This window comes from Notolepis coatsorum (assembly GCF_963971535.1).
Source record: "Notolepis coatsorum genome assembly, chromosome: 3".
NCBI classification, from domain to species: Eukaryota; Metazoa; Chordata; class Actinopteri; order Aulopiformes; family Paralepididae; genus Notolepis; species Notolepis coatsorum.
In genome coordinates, this window is record NC_140167.1 from 178,768,118 (window position 1) to 178,789,374 (window position 21,257).

At 43.8% G+C, this 21,257-nt stretch overlaps 1 protein-coding gene across 1 annotated transcript in view; it reads right to left on the minus strand.

Annotated features, from left to right (window-relative positions):
• The window catches only part of neb (nebulin), a gene marked incomplete at its 5' end in the record, with an annotated part of 147,740 nt that overhangs the window by 85,133 nt on the left and 41,350 nt on the right, over positions 1–21,257 (minus strand). The window contains 20 exons of the mRNA XM_084311456.1: positions 8,830–8,934; positions 9,434–9,538; positions 9,649–9,747; positions 9,833–9,940; positions 10,068–10,172; positions 10,355–10,462; positions 10,902–11,009; positions 11,511–11,618; positions 11,733–11,837; positions 12,084–12,188; positions 12,409–12,606; positions 12,734–12,847; positions 13,451–13,558; positions 13,674–13,778; positions 14,531–14,635; positions 14,794–14,898; positions 15,538–15,735; positions 20,588–20,698; positions 20,891–20,998; positions 21,121–21,225. Of these exons, the coding sequence (XP_084167582.1) occupies positions 8,830–8,934; positions 9,434–9,538; positions 9,649–9,747; positions 9,833–9,940; positions 10,068–10,172; positions 10,355–10,462; positions 10,902–11,009; positions 11,511–11,618; positions 11,733–11,837; positions 12,084–12,188; positions 12,409–12,606; positions 12,734–12,847; positions 13,451–13,558; positions 13,674–13,778; positions 14,531–14,635; positions 14,794–14,898; positions 15,538–15,735; positions 20,588–20,698; positions 20,891–20,998; positions 21,121–21,225 (2,313 nt within the window). The remainder of the gene's footprint in view (positions 1–8,829; positions 8,935–9,433; positions 9,539–9,648; positions 9,748–9,832; positions 9,941–10,067; positions 10,173–10,354; positions 10,463–10,901; positions 11,010–11,510; positions 11,619–11,732; positions 11,838–12,083; positions 12,189–12,408; positions 12,607–12,733; positions 12,848–13,450; positions 13,559–13,673; positions 13,779–14,530; positions 14,636–14,793; positions 14,899–15,537; positions 15,736–20,587; positions 20,699–20,890; positions 20,999–21,120; positions 21,226–21,257) is intronic.

A 21,257-nucleotide genomic window follows, 5' to 3' on the forward strand; every position in this document is an offset into this window, starting at 1 on the left:
GCGCACTTTCAGAGCCTCACGGACGGATTTGTCTACCCAGGGCTTTTGATTTGGGTAGATTTTAATTTTGGTGGAGGGGATTGTTTCTTCTACCAGAGTACAGACATAGTCAATCACCGTTTCGGTGTATTCGTTAATATTGGCTGTGTTATCACGGAATACACTCCAGTCTGTGCATCCAAGTGCAGCTTGGAGTGACTCCTCTGACGTCACGGCCCAACGCTTAACCTCTCGCGAGACCACCGGCGTTCGCTTGAGACTTTGTTTGTACTTTGGCAAAAGAAAGATGGCGGCGTGATCGCTTTTACCAAATGGACTAAGAGCCTGTGACTTGTACCCATTCTTAAATTGCGAGTATACATGGTCTAATATGTTCTCGCCTCTGGTGGGACAGGTCACATGCTGATAGAAATTCGGCAACACCTTTTTAAGACGCGCGCTGTTGAAATCACCCAGAACCAAAATGGCAGCGTCAACATTAGCTGTCTGGAGTTTGTTTACCTCGTCGTGAAGTTTTGAAAGTGCGACCCCAGTGTTCGCGTGTGGTGGAATGTACACTCCGATGAGGATGATGGACGTTAACTCTCTTGGGAGGAAGAAGGGTCGACATTTTATCGTGATAAACTCCAGGTCTGGGGAGCAGTGGTTAGACAGTTCCTTTGTGTTGCCTAAATCGCACCACTCCTTGTTTATCATGAAGGCAATGCTGCCTCCTTTCTTCTTTAGTGACTCTTCTGCCGTCCGGTCCTTGCGGAGAACGAAGAAGTGGTCTGCCGGTTCTATTGCGTGATTCGGGACATCTGGACTCAGCCAAGTTTCTGTGAAACAGAGGATGTTACAATCCCGAATGTCCCTCTGGAATTGGATCCGTGCTCTGATGTCGTCCAGTTTATTTCCTATCGATTGCACATTGGCCAACAATATGCTGGGCAATGTGGTTCTGTGTCGTTTGGACCTCAGTCTGTTTCGGACCCCGTCGGGTCGGGGTCGGGGATGATGGCGGGCGGGTCAGTATTGGACGACCATCAACAATACCTTCACGCCCAGGCGGCTGGAGCCATCCTGCACCTTACCCAGCTGCAGGCGATAGCCGCCGGGAAGGGGCGCGCCCTGGCCACTCTGTCCCAGCGCCACCTTTGGCTGGAGCAGGCGCGGGTGCCGGAACAGAAGAGGATTCCCCTGCTCACGGCCCCCCTCTCCGATGCTGGGCTCTTCGGGTCGGCCATGCAGCAGATGACGGCTGCCTGCAGAGAGATGGAGGAGGAGCGTGCTGTGCTCCAACCCCATTTCCCCCGACCCGATGCCACCGGTGATGGCTGACGAAAACAATGACGGCAGAGGACCGCGACCGTTGCCTCCGCCACCACCGCCGCCGCTGCTGGGCCTTCGTCGAAGAAGGCCAGGAGTGGAGGGAGTGCCTCGTCCGCCGCAGCCAGCCGCCCCACGCCCGGAGGTGACGGTAGGGATCGACGTGACCAGGCGCCCCAGAACCGTCCCTCCGGGCCGGCTCCCCGTGGGAGCAAGCACCGTGCTGCATGCGGCAGGCGCCGCTAGTGACTTTCCCCTGTTTACCCCTGTTCCGTTCCCCGCCCCAACATATGATTTTGTTAACTAAATAAAAGGCCCCTCCTGGTGAGGGACTGTTTTTTTGTTACAAACTGTGTTTTTATTCACTGTTATATATTGGGGATACGATGTATAAACCCTCACCTAGCTGTGTGGTTGTTTAGGAGAGTAGGACAGTTTCTTGTAAATCGTTCTGGTCGCTATATATATGTGTGGCAAGGCCTGTGGCTAGCACTCGGTCGAAAGACTTTTCTTCCCTCATCATGAAGAAGTCTGTGTTCTTCTTATAGTGTTTCAAGTTTCAAGTTTCAAGTTTCTTTAATAGTTGTCATACAGAAGTACAGAATACTTTCATACAAAATGCTTCTTACTGTTACGCTCCAGAGACTGTGCTAGACAAGATAGTATCAAATAACATAGTATAGCATGTAAATTAGAAGTAGAAAATGAGGTCACAGTGTTCAGTATAGACATATGTACAATGTTCGATGCAGAATAGACGTAACTGAGTTACCATATAATATACAATACTATGCAGTGTACTAATGTACAAAATTATATAGTGCAAAGCAGAAATGCAGAAATGGGATGAGGTACAATTTAGGTACAATTTACAGTAAGGTGTACGAGTTGTAGTGCAATCCTTCATCAATAAATATAAAGTGTGGGGAGTGGGTGCTACAGTGTGTTTGTTTAAAGTGAGTGTGTGCTATAAAGTGTGGGGAGTGGGTGCTACAGAGTGTTTGTTTAAAGTGAGTGTGTGCGTGTGGATGTGTGTGCTATGTGCGTTTGATGGTTGTTGTTGTGTAGTGTTCATTGTTCGTTAAGCAGCCTGATGGCCTGGGGATAGAAGCTTCTTCTGAGTCTTTCTGTGCTCGCCTTGAGACTCCGGTATCGCTTGCCTGACCGCAGCAGTTCAAAGAGGCAGTTGTTCGGGTGGCTCGAGTCCTTAATAATTCTCTTAGCCTTCCCCCTGCACCGCTTGTTGTAAATATTCTGGAGGGTGGGGAGCCCCCCTCCGATTGTGCGTCCGGCTGAACGTGTCACTCTTTGTAGTCTGCTTCGGTCTTGTGCAGTGCTATTCCCAAACCAGGAGGTGATGTTGCCAGTCAGGATGCTCTCTATTGTACACGAGTAGAAGTTCTTAAGGATCTTCTGACTGACTTGGAACTTCCTTAGGCGCCTGAGGAAGTAGAGGCGTTGTCGTGCCTTCTTCACAACACTGTCAATGTGTGTGGTCCATGTCAAGTCCTCGGATATGTAGGCTCCGAGGTACTTAAAGCTGTTGACTCTCTCAACCGGTGCCCCGTCGATGCTGAGGGGGCTGTAGTCCTTGACCCCCGACCTCCTGAAGTCCACAATCATCTCCTTTGTTTTGCTGAAGTTCAGGGAGAGGCTGTTTTCCTGGCACCATCCCGCCAGGACCTTGACCTCTTCCAGGTAGGCCCTCTCGTCGTTGGCAGAGATCAGGCCCACCACCACTGTGTCGTCGGCAAATTTGATGATTGTGTTGCTACTCCGCTGAGCCACACAGTCGTGTGTGTACAGGGAGTAGAGGAGGGGACTCAGAACACAGCCCTGGGGGGCCCCTATGTTGAGGGTGATGGATGAGGAGGTGCAGTTGCCTGCTCTCACCACCTGGGGTCTGCCCGTCAGGAAGTCCAAGACCCACTGGCAGAGGTCATAGTTCAAGCCCAGGTCCCTGAGCTTGGCTATGAGTTTGGAGGGGACTATGGTATTGAATGCCGAGCTGTAGTCGATGAATAGCATTCTCACATAGTTCCCCTTCCTCTTGTCCAGGTGTGATGCTGCTGTGTGCAGCACATGGGCTATGGCGTCCTCCGTGGACCTGTTGGGGCGGTATGCAAATTGCAGGGGGTCCATGTTGATGGGGAGGGAGGAGCAGATGTAGCCCTTTACTAGCTTCTCAAAGCACTTCATGGCTATGGAGGTGAGAGCTACAGGGCGGTAGTCGTTGAGGCAAGCAGGCTTGGATTTTTTGGGTACAGGGATAATAGTGGACTTCTTCAGGCAGGTGGGGATGACAGCCTGTTCTAAGGACAGGTTAAATATGTCAGTGAATACCGGGGCCAGTTGGTCGGCACAGACTTTTAGGACGCGGCCGGGGATGCCGTCCGGTTCTGCTGCCTTCCTGATATTCACTTTTTTAAAGGTCCGCCTCACCTCATGCTCTGTTACCCTGAACACTGAGTCTCCATCAGCAGCAGACCCCCCCCCCCCATTGCCGCGGCTTGTGGGCTGGTGTTGTTATTACCAGCATCAAACCTCGCATAGAAGGTATTGAGGTCATTTGCTAAGGAGATGTCACTGTTCAGTTTGAGGGAGGTGCATTTTACCGTTGTCTGAGGGGGTTCAAGTTCAAGTTCAAGTTCTTTAATAGTTGTCATACAGAAGTACAGAATACTTTCATACAAAATGCTTCTTACTGTTACGCTCCAGAGACTGTGCTAGACAAGATAGTATCAAATAACATAATAACATAATATAGCATGAATTTAGAAGAAGAAAATGAGGTCACAGTGTTCGGTATAGACATATGTACAATGTTCTGAGTTACCATATAATATACAATACGCAATACGCAATACTTGTGTGTGTATATGTAGCTTGTACCGAGGTCTTGACCCTCTCTTTAAACGTCTGTGTTTTTTCTTGAAACATGAAACACAGGTGTCGTGTTTGCACATGAGCCTACAGCCTTGTATATAAACCCTGTTCACAGACGAGTTATCGTCTGTGGCTGGCGTGCATTGGTTTAGCTTATCCTTGTGGATATACGTTTTTCATACAGCATGCTGGCTACACGGGTATCATCGCTGCTGGTTGTTTTTCATCGTATCCGGGGTGTGGGGTCATGAGGGGGTGAACTGATAAACCCCTCCTTCCCTCATTTCTGATTGGTCAGGGGGTTGGGCCTTCTGTCCTTCGGGGCTTCCTGTCGCACTGTTTGGTCAGCGCGTCACAGGGTAGGGAGAGGGGTTGGGTGGGTAGGGAGTTCACTGGTCCCACGCCTTTTTTGGCCAGGTGGGTCACGGAATTCCCCCCGCCATAGAGTTCGTCACTGGGCGAGTTTCTATTGGTTGTGAGACTTCCGTGAGTTCTTTTCAGGCTCCATGTTGTGGACCTCTGTTGTTGTCAAGATGGTGAACTTAAACAAAAGTTTTCTGCCCTGCGCTCTGTTGCATATGTCTTGAGCTTTTGGTCACGTAGCTCAATGTTACATATATCTTTTCAAATTGTTACTCACATGGGAAGTCTCTCTGGAGGTTCCCCTTCTCCTCTCTTTTATACAGAGCAGTTTTGACAGGGGTCTTTTTCCCTCAGACACGTCATATGGGACCCATATCCGTGTCTTTTGGCCGGCTTCCTGCCGCTCTCCCAGGCGGCTTGGAGGGAACGTTATCTGGGTTCTTGTTAGAATTACCATTGATATGTTTTGGGTCTCGACGTGTACATAGTGCTGGCCCTGGGTGTTTCTGTGTGGAATCACGCGTGGGCTTGCATGCCTTGCTTGCTCATTCATTGTAACAGCGTTTTCATGGGGCAACTGGGATGGAGTTTGTCTCTTCCGAGCGCCAGTGTACTAGGTTAGTCTCGATGAATTCCCGTTCATCTCTGGGGGGAGATAACAGAATAGATCAGAGCATTGGCGGAGGGGTCTCACGCTTTTGGGGTGGGCCACCGGGCGCAGTGCTTTTTTGTTCTGACCATCTTGGTGGCGCCCTCTGTGATGTTTTAGATCGACACGCGTACCTACCCCCCTCTTAGGACTGGGGATGGTGGCGTGATTAGGACACAGGGCTGGTTCTGGTCACGCCGGACCAGGTCAGTTAACCCATTGTCCGCCGGGGGGCAGATCTGCTGTTCTGGTACCCTGAAGGACTTGTGATTTTTCGGGGGGAAAATGCCGGGTTGGCCCGGTCGTTGCAGGGATTGATGTTATGGAGGTGTTCGTGGTTATATCACTGCGTGTTATCCTTCACTATTGCTTGGTCCGTTTTGTGTTGTACCTTGCGTTGTGCTAAAGGAGCCTGGTCCTTCTCCATTCTTTTTTTCGCCCCTCTCTTCTCTTGCTTGGCGGGGCTGGGAGGGGGCTGTCGAGGTGGGTTTTGTACCCCTCTGGCATCCCTGTATACGTCCCGGTCCGCCGGGCCCAGGTCCGGACTCGTTCTCGTCGACCTGTTGGCCTGGGTTAACCCCTTCTTGAGAACTGAGACACTCGTACTGCTGTATAGCCGGTGTATACCCGCAGTTGTGTTTTGGAGTTTTTTCTTGGGGGGGTTATAGGAACAACCGCCTCCTGTTAGGTGGTGGTTGGTTTCCAGGTGTGTTGGTAGCGGAGTCGACTCTCGGGTTAGGCCGGGCTTGACCCCGTCTGCCTGCGAGTGTGCCCCCGCACCTTTCATGACGTCTGCCAATCGTGTCAGCCTTCTCTGCCTCGGCCCCTCTAGAGGGTCGGGTTTTTTTTGTGGAGGCTGCGACATGGTGCACAGCATACCGTACGCCCCTTCCGCCGGGGTGCTATTTTCAGCAGACCCCTTAGGCGCCTGTCTAGTCGAGTTTCTGACCTGTTGCCTGGATTGAGGGATCGACCTCTTTGGGGTTTGTCTCCCCGGCACGCTGCCTGGTCCCCCTGGGGGGTCTAGCCTCTTGAGGTTTTCAGGGCAGCGTGCTGTAGGGGGGAAGGGCCTGCTCTTGGATGGGCCCTGTCCGATATGCTGGCGATGTGGGGGGTGGTGTCACTAGTGACCGCCTGGTGGGGTTTCGATGCTGCGGCGTCGTTGGCCTCACCAGGCCCCCTTTTCCAGGGGGTTCTGTCCCTTCCTGGGGCTGGGTCCTCCTTCGTGCTCCGCTGCTACGGCCTTGCCACGGGGTTGGGTTCTTGACCTTGACCCTGTGATTAGCGGTTGTAACAGGTTTTTTTTTTCCCCGTTCGTTCCCTAGTGGCATGTGGGTTGCGCGCCTGTGTAGTCGTGGGTTCTTCTGTGGGAAGGTAAGTCCCACGGTCTGCTCACCCTGTGCGTTGAGTTGCTAAACCCTCTTCGCACGGTCGGATCCGATTCCCTCCCATCCTCCACTAGGGGGGTCCGGGGGCTCGGGTCCTCCCCGGTTCTGATGGTTGTGGGGTGCCTCAGCGGGTACATTTGTCGAGCTTCCGCTCTGCTCAGCTCCTGTGTTCCACTTAGAGCGCAGAGCGTAAGCTAATACGAAATATAACATACGGTTATCCTATAACCATAGTTATATGAGTATAGCGAGCGCTCTGCGCTGGACTCACTGAGGACCCCGTGGTCTTCGCCTTCAGTGGTGAAAGACTTGGGAAGGAGCTGTTAGTATGGCCACACCCCTGCTTATGTAGAGGAGCGGATGGGGGTGTGGCCAGGCGGATGGGTGTGTACATGTGGAGAAATGTATTCAGTATCTAGACTGCTATGGGATGTGTTCCACTTAGAGCGCAGAACGCTCGCTATACTCATATAACTATGGTTATAGGATAACCGTATGTTATCCAGCCTCAGACCAGTTTCTCACAGTGGAATTGCTGCAACCCCTCGCCACACATTACAATATCCAACTACTGCCAGAGGAGATCACAGTTGCAAAGTGTTTCCTGGCCAGGACAGGCAGAGATGCAGTCCCTACTATCCAAAGTGTCTTTTCCCTCCTGGATGATAATAATAATAATAATGCATTTTATTTATAATGCGCCTTTCAGGACACTAAAAAAAAATTCCACAAATCGGTGAATGAAAAAATTATAGGATCAAATGAAAACTACTACTTACTAAAAATGGATGTTTAAAAGTACTAAAAACCAAAAAAGAAAATACCAAACACTAACAAACATTCAGCACAGACAATGGGGATGCTGCCATCTTTTTTTTTTTAAGATCCGGGGCTAGGAGAAAAACATCCGGGGCTAAAGCCCCAGAAGCCCAGGGCTAACAACGCCACTGTTCTAGGTCTCTTCTTGTCCCAAATTAAACTAGAAATAATTGTATCAATGGATGCAAAATATTATTTACATATTAATATGGGGATTGTTTGGAATAAAAACATTTTGGAAAAACATACATTTGCACAGCCAAATATATGCCAAATATTGCCAAATAGATGGGACCACCTTTCAAGTGGTAGTGCACTCGTAAAGCAATTTATTATTATTATTATTATTATTATTATTATTATTATTATTATTATTATTATTATTATTATTATTATTATTATTATTATTATTATTATTATTATTATTATTATTATTATTATTATTATTATTATTATTATTATTATTATTATTATTATTATTATTATTATTATTATTATTATTATTATTATTATTATTATTATTATTATTATTATTATTATTATTATTATTATATTTATATATATTTTTTAAGATTTTGCTTTAAACAAACCACCAATGCTCTTTGTTACTACCACACCCATTGATTCTGTTGCTACTCTAAATGTCAAATATATGCAAGGCTTCGGGCAGTCTGAATGATTAGCAACAGTTAACTTTTTGACAGATTTGACTTAAACCAGAGATCTCACCATATCTTCGAGTAGACATTATCTATGAATTTCCTCATAACCATTCAGGGAGCGCAAAGCAATGGCCAAAGGCTCGATAGAAAGAACAAATAAAAGTGGGGAAATGGGGCAACCCTGCCTTGTCCCCTGTTGAAGGTGGAAGTAAGGAGATCTGATGGAGTTGGTCATCACTGAAACGAGAGGGGACCGATACAACAACTTGACCCAAACTATACAATTTTCACCCAGACCAAACATCTCAAAAACAGTGAGAAAAAGTCCCATTCAACTCGGTTGAAGGCCTTCTGAGCATCCAGAGCAATAATAACCTCTGCCTGATGAGGGGCCGAGCCAGGGAAATACATTATGTATTATATAATGTATTACATTATACAGTCGGTGAAGGTTTAGAAAACAAAATGCAGTTCTTGACAAACCCAGTCTGCTCTGGTCATATAATCGAGGGGAGAACCTTCTTTATCTAGAAAGTCACTAATTAATGAAGGTTCACCTTTGGACTCCAATGTATACATTTTGGAGTTTCCTCTTGAGTTGATGCTTATGCTTGTCCCCTTTTCCTGACTTTAGCTTTAGATTGACTATTGCGAGTATTCTATGACGACACAGACAAAATAAATGTCAACTGAAAAAAATAAACTGATCATGAACAGGTATGATCAGTGGTAGTGATGAGGAATCTTGACTTGCCTTGTTGGACAGCTGCTGGGCCCATCGGACTCTCTGGAAGTCCACACAGTCCACAGTGGTGGAGACCTTGGACATCGCATATCTGCTGTCGGCTTTGTAGATCAGCTGAGGGGAGAAGGGAGAACAATAGAGGTCAGGTCAGAGGTTGAGTCCAAGCGATCAAATTAGGTGTGGGGTACGTGTACTTGGTTGAAAGTTAATACATTTCTGTCCCACAATTTATCACAAAATATGCATGTCAGACTGTTTCCAAGGACTCATTATAATCCTTTGTAGGAATTTTAAGAGGTGGGATTTTGGTCAATTAAATGTATTTTGTAGCTTTGAAATTAGTTTGAAAGTGCATATTTAATAAAAAATATGTGTGTATTTGTTGATTGATAAATGAGGCCCAATGTCTTTATTTACAGACAGAACAAATTCTCCAATATACAGTATTCTGCTAGTCTACAAAACTGCAGCATGAACCTCAGAAAATAAGCCAGCTTACCTCACCATCCACCAATAACTTTTTGTTGTAATAAAGAATATTGTGGTAGTAGTAGTAGTAGTAGTAGTAGTGAAAAGATAGAACAACCATATAATGCCAGGTTTGGTGACTCACGTTGCTCATGTGGCACTTCAGCTCAGTCACACGATTGTACTCTGGAGTGTCCAGGACCACGCTGAAGTTGGCATGGTTCTTCTTTGCATCCACTGGATAGTCGTTCTTTAAAAAGGAAATAAGGAACAACACAAATGATTGTGATTCTAAGACGCAGAAAGTTAAGGATGCTGATATCAAAGAGATATTTTATGTAAGAAAGGGGAAGCGCATACTCTGAACTTGGTGATGTTGCGGATATTGACCATCTCAGGGGTGTCGTACAGGAAGCAGCCCATGCCTCTCAGCCAGAACAGATCCTCTTTGTATTTGAGCTATAGACAAACACAGAATTATTAATCATTATTTCTACTGTCAAAGTAAATTCTAGCATAACATTCTGTATCACTAAAGACATACGTCACTGGTGATCTCGTTGACATGGGCGCAGTGCAGCAGCTGGGGTGTGACAGTCATGGAGATCAGCTGACCTTTGGTGTTCTGGTTGTACTTCTCCTTGTAGCACAACTGTGAGGGGATAGAGAGAGATTCATGCAATTTGAAGGTGTATCAGGAAAACTGAACAAGTCAGAGTCAATCATCAACAACAAATAGAGATATAAAAAAAAACAGAACCCTAATTTTTTTTACATACATTGCTGAGGTTCTGCTGGTTCATCTTGACTTGTTTGATATCAGGGGTGTCGTAGATTGTGTGGATCTTGTCCTTTGTCTTCTGATACTTCTCACGATACAGACGCTATGGAAGGAAGGTGGGGGATGAGATCACTTTACCAAATCAAAGTGTCAAAAAACTATTTCATGCTGCAGGGTCTGTTGCTTTTACAGCTGGATACTGACATCATTTGAGGTGCTTTGAAACTATTAAAAATAACCTAAATATATTCTAAGTAATGGGAAAGCGTTGGTTTGTAATCTTACGTCATTGGTACTCAGGTTTGTTTTCCTGATGTTGACAAAGTTGGCATCCTCTGGGTGCAAGGTGTAGCCCTTAGCCTTCATCATCTCATAGGCTGCCTTGTACTTCACCTATACAAAGAAAAAGAAAAACAATAAACACCAGTCTGTGATTCCGTAACGGCAACAGGAAATACATTAATTGAATAGTAAATGGACTGCATTTACGGTATATAGTGCTTTTATCCGAAGCACTTCACAACTTATGCCTCACATTCACCCATTCATTCACACCGATGGTGGAGGCGACCGTGCAAGGCGCCAACCTGCTCATCTGGAACAGTTAGGGGTCAAGTGTCTTGCTCTAGGACACTTTGACACTCTGCCAGGAGGAGCCGGAATCGAACCAGGAACCTTCCGATTACCAGACGACCGCTCTACCTCCTGAGCCACTGTCGCCCCATGAAACTCACTTCATGAATGGAGCAGTTTATGAAACCACAGCACCAGTTTCTATGACATCCAATCCAAAACAACTGAGTAAGTGGTGATACTGCAATAAGGGCCTTACATCGCTTGCGATAATGGTATTGGTCTTGGCCTGCTTGATGAGTGGGGTGTCTTTGGGCAGGGAGTATCCAGTAGGCATGAAGTTCTTGTTGGCCTCCTTGTACCAGTTCTGAAGAGAGATCAATACATTACAGTGAGAGCAGGATCATTATAACATTGATGGGTAGAATCTAGAGAAAAAGAGAGATCAAGTCAAGCAGTAAGATGCAGGAGATACACTGTAGTTTGTAGAATTACTGTATTTCTAAATGAGAAATTATAGATAACTTTGCTTGGTTACATGTACATCTGCTTTAAGATAAGATAAGATAATATAAGATATTCCTTTATTGATCCCCTTGGGGAAATTCAGGCATCATAGCAGCATGGGGGATGGGGTGGGGGGAGGTGTACAGGTAGTAAAAACAACACAAGCAGTGTAAACAAATAAGTCAATATAATTTACTATCTAACTAACTGAAATATACAGTATTCACAGTGTCACATAAGGTGCAGTATGCATAAGGTAGTGTTTAAAACAATTTAAAACAAAATACTCTTAGCATAATTCTAAGTGAAAAGAAAGACATGCTAAGCAATATGCAATATAATATATTGAAGAAGGACATACATCACTCTGGATGTAGTTGGCCAGGCGTGCTCTCTCATTCTCAATCGTAACAGAGGGTGCTGTGTTGGTGCCCTTGACCTTGGTGTGGTAATCATGGCGGTAGTGAAGCTGGGAAGGACAAAAAAAAAGAACAAGTGATGATTTTTATGGTCTGTCATGTAAAGAACATGAATGATGAAGTGAGTTTCTATAGTAATGACTATGATCTTAAGTGTAACTCACATCGCTCAGGTTTCTAGCACTTATCTTGGAGGTCTCGTACACCGGGGTGTCTGTCACAACAGAGTAGTTCTTGAAAGCCTCGATGCCCTTGGCTCTGTACTTACCCTGAAAAAAGAGAAGAAAAAACAGGGATGAAACCACAGTCACATGGATATATCAGCATCACATCTGACAAACCTGGTCACTCACTAGATTGATCATTTGAAAAAAAAGAGGGATGAAAAAAGGGAGAATGTATTTTTTTGTGGCAGACAGCAGAAGAAAAAATAAAAAAGGGGGCGTGTGGATGTGTAAGACCAGACAACAACAGAGGATGAAAAGGAAGTTATGTAATGTAGAGTAGGGCCTAACCTCGCTCTGAAGAGTACCCGCATACTTCACACGCAGGATCTCTGGTGTGTCCGCGGCGTAGCAGCCGATGCCCCTCAGCCAGTTCAGGTCATCCTTGTAGAAGATCTAGGAGAGCACACAAAATGAACCGTAGAATTAAAATATATATATGTATGTAACACCACATGATATCAATGTAATGTGCCATCGGCTTTGACTGATATATTATAACTAGCCATATGAATATGAAAGCACTCTGAAAATGTAGACAGTGGTCTCGTACAACAACCAACATAATTATGAAAGTTGAGGTACATTGTAGGCAGTGTTAAGGGCGGCCACTCACATCACTGAGCTGCTCGTTGACTTTGCGTGCCTGCGTGTACACCTGCATGTCGGGCATGCACAACCACTGGTGCAGGTGTTTGCGGTAGCCGATCTCGCTAACGCTGTTTTGGGTTTTGCGGGCAGACACGATGCCCAGCATGTCTGATGGGATGTGGTTGATGGCCTTGGTCTTCTCGTACTTCTCCTTGTACAGGCGCTGCAAAAAAGGGTGACAACAAGCATCATGGGCTTTGATGTCTTATGTTATTACATGGAATCACTATAACAAATATTTTCATAAATATATTAATAATAATAATAATTGCTCAACAGGCTAGACTCACATCCAGGACGAGCTTTCCAGCTTTGACGCAGCGAGCAGTGGCAGGATCATCCTCCAGAGACTTGGGCAGACTGTAGAGAGACTTGAACTTCTCATAGTCCTCCTTGTACTTCACCTGCAGGAAGAGAGGAATCGTATTGTCTTGTCTGAGAGTGGGCTTCAAATACTTCAAAGTATACGATCAATACATCACAGGATGGGATCAGAGGTTAATGTCAAATTCATTGAGAGAACTCTTTGTAACAAGACTGACAGTATGTGAGTGTTAAACAAGAGTTTTACTCTCCAAGCCCTACTGTTCAAGAATCTACACCTAAAAGATAAATCTCTGATCGCAGGTTTAAAAATAGTGGGTGAAACAAATGCTGTGGCTACATTATTACAACAGTAAAGCTGAAGTTTGAAGAACCAACAATCCAAAAATTGTTTCAGTGATCTTATGTTTCAGTGATCTTATTCGCTAATAGATCACTTTTTTTTTTTTTTTTTTTTATTGTTATCTTTTAGCATTTTTACAGCTTTTTCTGGCCATGCAGGACCGATAGAGGAGAGAGGGAGAACGGGAGGAGAAGTAGGGAAGACATGCGGCAAATGGTCACCGGGTGTGGGAAGCGAACCCGGGACAACCGCTTCGCGACTCAGCGCGATATGGTGTGCTACTGGAGCGCCCCGCTAATAGATAACGCTAACTTCTATCTTTTCATGGAGTTGAACTCACAGTGCTGAGAATGACTTTCTGCTGTTTGGCATGCTTCAGGGCATGGGACTCATGTGAGATCTTGTAACCCTTTGCCTTGATTTTGTCCCAAGCAGCTGTGTAGTTTTTCTGTAGAAAGAGAAAAACAGAAACTTTTAGCAACAATAATAAATAAAAAGAAAATCTTACTCCTATCTTAGTTCTTGTGAAAAGGATTGAGAGATGAGTGTAGATTCACACTTACATTGCTGAAGAATTGTTTGAAGTTGTGGCATCTGGCATAGTCATAGGTATCCAGAACTGTGGTATACATGTGCTTCTCCTTATGGTAGGCCTCCCTGTAGTTCAGCTGTGGAAAGGGATCATTTCATTGTTTCATTAATCCCAAAATCAATTGGATGAGTGAGAAATTGTTCTAAATACATCAGATCAACAGCTAAAATGATCGTATTATGACAGGATGTTTGTACAGTTGAAAGGCTGTGATGTGGTCGGAATCACTATTGATCCATATTTCATTAGTAATGTAGCATGATAATTTCCTCCCTGTAGAGACAATTAGAGTCAATTGTCTCTCTTGCACTAGGGTCAGGTTGAAACATTCCTAAGAACATAATGAACGTATGTTAAGATCAGCACTGTAGGAGGACAAAACCATATGACTTTTAGGGGAGTCAGCAACAGGTGTGGCAAAAATTTGTAGATCCACAGGTCAAAGGTTTGGCCAGCAGAGACCACCGTATATGGTACTGACTTAAAATAAAGGGAAAACAGGATACTTTTAGAGAACTCATTCTGTATAAAAGGAGGACAAACCAGAGAGTGAGAAAGGAATTCTTCATTGGAGACTTTGGTCAGGACCGAGCAAACAGGGGGAGCCAGGACTCATTGGGTGACACTAACCTCTCTTGTGTGTTTGTCTGTGTTTATCTGTGTTCAATAGCTTAGGCTTAATAGTGAATGCGGTATCAATTGATTCAGTCTCTAATACAACATTTATCTTGTCATCATATTTAGCACCACTCACTTGTTAATAATTATTGATGTGATAACATCATAGCATCATTATTGTAAAATTGTCAGTTGGGCCAGATCACTCACCTCGCTGGCCCAGGTGTGTCCCAGGAGAGCAGTCACATAGACTGGGGTGTCTGTCACAATGGAGTAGTTGTTGAAGTCCTTCTTAGCCTCATCTCTGTATTTCAGCTGTTGGGGAACATGATGACATGAAACTCATGAAGATGGAGGTCAGTGTTTTAAAACACACATCAATCACTTTTCATTGTTTCATAATGAATATAGAAAATAATGAGTTAATAACACATGATACATGGTTTTCTATGATGCTCTGTGTTGATACTCACCTCACTCTGTAGGTTATAGGACTTCTTGGCACGGATGATCTCAGGGGTGTCCCAGTTGTAGCAGCCAATACCCCTCATCCAGTTCAGATCGTCCTTATAGTACACCTATTAAACAGCAATAGCAAAACGACTATATTATTATTATTATTATTATTATTATTATTATTATTATTATTATTATTATTATTATTATTATTATTATTATTATTATTATTATTATTATTATTATTATTATTATTATTATTATTATTATTATTATTATTATTATTATTATTACATATTGGATAGTCAGCATTGGGCAAATATTAAAACATTTCTAGGCATCTCTTGGTTTTCCCCCACTAACTGCCACTCCTGTGGTGACCACTCTTCAAAGGTTCACAGTAAATTTTGCAGAGTAAATTTGACTCAAACTTAGTCCATTTGAGCCCAAGTGAGTAAAATTGTACTCAGTTTGAGTAAAATGTACTCAGCTAAATGTACTGTGTTGTAATGTAAAACAGTACATTTGATTTGTCAAATGATCTATTACTATTACTGTAAATCATCTATTAATGTAAATTACATAATAATTATCATATAACTTGCATCAAATACGTTTGATTTAATCACAATGAAGCCAAAGACAAAGTTCACTTGTGTGTAGACAATTAATATCATAATTATTATTTTTTTATTTAATTTTTTATTCCATTCTATTCTGTGAGAACAACAAGTGTGCGTCCTGAGTAGAGAAAAACCTACATCACTGAGGATCTCGTTGGTCCTGCGGGCACGAATGACATCCTCCTGGTCAGGGTGGCAGGTCCACTGGTGCAGGTAGGTGCGGTAGAGAACGTCACTCAGCATGTCCTGCCCCTTCTTGGCCACCTTGTTGGCAAGGAGGTCCTGTGGGATGTGGATCTTGGCCTTGTTGGTGTGGTAGTCTTTGTTGTAGAGCCTCTGGAAAGAGAGTGATGTCATAGGAAAGTTACGAGAATTGGCATGTACAATATGAAACACAAGGATCTAAAAGGGAAAACCTAGTTTAAGCTTTTTCATTAACCGCTTAAAGGATAACTCCACTTTTTTTTTTTAAATTAGCTTATTTAACATCTTCCCTGGAGTTAGACAAGAAGATGCATACCTTTTTTGTCTCTGTGCGTGCATTTTAGCTTTGGGAATAGACGCTCCGTTAGCATAGCTTAGCTTCATCACTGGAAGTGGGGGAGGACAGTAGCCTTACAGTGCCTTACAGTGTATTGCAAGGTCTGACATTGACCAAACTTGATATGCATGACCTTGGTGGGCTCTAGGTCAACTCCTGAAAAGGGGGTCAATGTCAGACTTTGCAATCAAAAGTTAGGGGGCTAATAACCCTTGCCATAATTTCAGTGCGCCCCTAACTTTTGATTGCAAGGTCTGACATTGACCCCCTTTTCAGGAGTTGACCTAGAGCCCACCAAGGTCATGCATATCAAGTTTGGTCAATGTCAGACCTTGCAATACACTGTAAGGCACTGTAAGGCTACTGTCCTCCCCCACTTCCAGTGATGAAGCTAAGCTATGCTAACGGAGCGTCTATTCCCAAAGCTAAAATGCACGCACAGAGACAAAAAAGGTATGTATCTTCTTGTCTAACTCCAGGGAAGATGTTAAATAAGCTAATTTAAAAAAAAAGTGGAGTTATCCTTTAAGCCAGAGTGGTCCGGTAGATTGATATACAAATATTAATACAAAACGTATTAATTAATGTTGCGTTTCTTTTTCAAATGTAGCCAAGAGTAAAGACCCTAATCCTGTCAAAACATCAGTCAAAGTGTATATTTTCAGCACTATGTTTGTTTACCAATGATTTTAACCCCTTAACCTCTTAACACTTTCAGCGCCAGACCTGACATTTTCATAGTTTTTTCTTTTATTCTATTTTAATATTCTATACAGTCTCATCGTCTCATGGACCTCTGTGTATCATTGGGACTCATTCTGAGACCTCGAGATTGCAATGCCGGCCGAATCCTGCTAGGTGGCAGTATCGCCTACCCTTTGAAACCTTATTTCACACTGTGTGTTAAATTTTATGAAAATGGGACCCGGGCAAGTGAAATGCTTAATTCGAGCCACTTGGAACGCGTCCAGCACACTTGATGCATAGTTTGTCCGATTTCATGTCAGGGACCCGATGGACATCAATACTGGAAATCGCGATCAGACAATTGGAATATTAATTTTGGAATACTTCCTAGCAAAGGTAAGGACTATATGACGTCAACCCTACTTTGATCCTACAATGATTTCACATTGATCGCAACGATCATATGTCACATACTCCAAAAGTTATGCCGTTGCTGACGATCAGAGCATCACAAAACGACCCCCCCCCCTGTGATGCCTTCATGATGAAACACAATACCTATCCTATTTGGAAATAGCATCGTGTCCAGACGAGCAACGCGAACGACTTTCACAAAATGCACATAGCGCTCCATAACTCAGCTTCCAGGAATTAGCCCGGATCACTCTGAAACTATATAATATTCACCACGGGATAACACGCAAACGTATACATGAAATTTTTTTGGATGAGAGATAGTGACTGTCAAATGAGACATAATATTGTCTCCAGCTATAATATAGAATATAGATACATCGTGAAACACCATGAAAATGACCATCTTTTTAAGCGTGGCCACAGGCAGCGCAGATGGGGATTTAGCGTGCCGCTGAAAGTGTTAAGCCCTAGCCATATTTTTAGACAGCCGAATCTGCGGAGCGCACTGAAGTACATCGAGAAATTATAGGAAATATAGAAATAGATGCGTTCGTTAGAGAAAACAAATTTCAATAATCTATGCCTTATTCTATGCGCACTGCCAGCCAGCCTTTATGCGACGGAGAGATACACCTTACATTTTTATGGAGAGAAGATAATCTCCCGATTCAGATACAATTTAACACAAGCGGTTATAAAAATATTTCATGTTTCTCAGCATATTTTCACACCGCCAGCAAAGTACTGGTCCATGTCCGTTGTCTCTTCTCCTGAATGGATTTGGTGCTAGCTGTAATTTCTGCCCGTCTCCGTCATCGAAACATGAGACCGAAAGTACTTATCCACTCCCCTCCGACAAAACTGTAGTTTTTTTCACACAGCATGGGAAATAATACAGCCGGACTATCTAACAAGAATTAACATATTTACAAGTCGGATTACGTTTTATAAATAAGGAGACAGATAGCGAAGATTTCAAAGCACTCAAAATTGCCAATATCTCAATTTCTACCTATTTCTGAATAATGCAACATTTTGCCATTTCCTGAGGAATCGTGAGCTCCTTAACACATTCGGCGCCAGACCCGAGATATCCCGGATTAACTCGCCATGCGCTGGGCGCCAGACCCGAGATTTCTTGTGTTTTTTTTTTTTTTTCCTTTTATTCAATATTTTATTTTCTTTTTTTATTATTGATCTTTTTCCCCTTCCATTTTCCTCCGATTTTCTCCCATCCCAATGTTAGTCGTTATGCCAATTCCCAATCCCCTTCCTGGTCGCTGCGCACTTACCCCCCACAGTCGGTCTGGGAGAGTGGAGGCTATCACGTGCTTCCTCCGACACACGTCCAGCCAATCAACCGCTTCTTTTCACCTGGCAGCGCGGATTCTCATTGAGAGGGCGTAGCGTGTGGAAGGATCACACTATCCCACTCAAGTCCTATCCGCGCTTAGCAGGCGCCCCGACCGAACTGTAGGAGTCGCTGTTTACAATGACCCGGACCCACCCCGCCAGCTTCTCCCACCCTCTAATACTGCCAATTGTATTAGTGTGAACGGCCAGCCAAGCTGGTGACAACCCCAGAGCTGTGAGCTGGATTCGAACAGGCGAATCTAGCCGCTCCGGGGTTTGGTGACGAACGCAATCTCCGTTACGCCACCTGACTGCCTTTTATTCGATATTTTTATTCATTATTCATTCACGGACCTCGGTGTTCCCATAGGGAATCATTCTGAGATCGCCAAAGTGCAATACCGGCCGCATCCTGCAGAATTTAGATGGAGCCAAGTAAACTGCTTCATCCGACCACTTCAAAACGCATCTAGCACACTCAATCCATAAATTGTGCCAAATTATGTCCGGGACCAGATGGACATCAATATTGGAAATCGCGATCAGACAATTGGAATATTATTTTTGGAATAACCCTGATCAAAGGTAAGGACTATATGACATCAATTTCACCTTGATCCTACAATGTTTTCATATCGATCCAGCTGATCAGCGTGTGTGGTGTTCAAAACGAATGCCGTTACTGGCTATCAAAGCATTTTTATTTTTTTTTATATATATGCATTTGATTTGGAAATAGTAGCGTGTCCAGGCAAGAAACGCCAATGCTTATAGCAGAATTCACGTAGCGCCCTATAACTCAGCTTTTCAGGAATTATCCCGGATCACTCCTAAATATATTCAATATTCACCACGGGATAACGCGCAAACGTATACATGAAAACATTTTCTCTTTTTTTGCATGTTCGAAGGAAGAAAGTCACTGTCAAATTACCATAGTATGTCTCCATAGCTATAATATAGAATATAGATATAGCTCTCCAAACATAGTTCAAGTTCAAGTTTCTTTATTAGTTGTCATACAGAAATACAGGATACTTTTGTATGAAATGCTTCATTCTGTTTTGCTCCTGAGAGTGTGCTAGGTAAAAATAGATCATTATAAAAAGTATAATAAGTATAAAATAGAAAGTCAAGTACTTAAGCAAGTGTAAACAAGACAGAAATGTTCAATATACATATGTACAATATGCAATGCAGAGTAGTTGCAATACAATATAAATGGGATGAGGTAAATGGGATGAGGTAGCTTGTGGTGCAATATACAATGCAGAGTGTTTACAATACAATATAAATGTGATGAGGTAAAATGGGATGAGGTAGCTTGTGGTGCCACCTTGTGGTGGTAGGGTAAGGTGCAAGGCTTGTGCAATGAGTTGCCAATAATATAATATATAAATATAAAGTGTGTTAGTGTCTAAAGTGTGTAAAGTGGGTGCTACAGTGAGTTGTCCATTTAAAGTGGGTGTGTACATGTGGGTGTGTGTGCTGTGAGTGTGTTTGATGGTTTGTTACATAGTGTTAATTGTCATTGAGCATCCTGATGGCCTGGGGATAGAAGCTCTTTCTGAGTCTCTCTGTGCTTGCCATGAGACTCCGGTATTGCTTGCCTGACCGCAGCAGTTCAAAGAGGCAGTTGTTTGGGTGGCTAGAGTCTTTTATTATTCTCTTGGCCTTATTCTTACAACGCTTGTTGTAAATGTCTTGGAGAGTGGGAAGCCCACCTCCAATTGTGCGTTCTGCTGAACGGGCCACTCTTTGCAGTCTGCTACGGTCTGCTACATAGTGACGCACAGTGAAAGTAGGCTATGGAAACCTGGCGCGTTAGCTACAAGGATAAGGCTAATGGCTCGCGCCCAATGTGTTAACAGGCAAGTTAGATGGCGCTGAGTCACATATTATGCAACAGCTGTGTGTGTGTCCACTGAGCTGAACACGATGAAAGTTTACCATGCACATGCTGTTGGATGCTCGTGGCCATTACCAATGCCAAAATAAATGTGCATCATCATATTTGGGAAGAAGAAAACACCACTGATTTAAGTTGCAGGCAAGCAAAGATAAGGCTGTTTTACATCAATATAGGCAATAATTTTGTTATGTCACACAATAATAGGCTTCAGGTTCACACGTGGAGGTACTCCCTAATGCCTAGAATGAATAAAGAAGCTATTAGCATTACAATCTTACCAATCCCTTGTGCTGCTCTTGGTCTCCGCAGCGCATCACCTCAGGGAAGTCCACCAGGGCTGAAGCCATATAGTGGCCCTTGGCCTTATCATGGGCATTCTTGTACTTGGCCTGTTATGATCCATATTAAAAGAAGATATCAATATTATGTAGCCAATAACTGCTGATTTAAGTTTAATTATTACAAAGAAGCTAATCAGATCAATAATCAAGTAGAACATCACTGGCACCATCAGTTCTAAATATTTAAGAAGTGAGATGTAATGCGTTTAATATCTTTTATCAAGTAGAAGGGAAGCTCACATCGCTGATGTTCTCTCTGTTCTTCTTGCCAGCAACCAGAGGGATGTATTGGGTGTCCAGCTGGTAGCCAGTAGCTTTGGAGTCGTCCCAGCGTTGCTTGTAGTATTTCTGAAATCATATTAAGTGTCACCAAAGTCACCAACAGGGACTTAACAAGGAAATATAGATGAACAAATGCACTAACAATGAAAATTAAGGAATTAAATTAATAAGTAAGGTTCATACATTACCTCACTGATGTGCTTGGCCATCTCCCTGCTATGGGCCATCTGGGGAGTGTCCACTGAACCAATGTAATGCCCCTTTTCTGCATTAAACGTCTCCTTGTACTTAAGCTAAAGCAACAGTAAAGCAACAGAGAAATCAG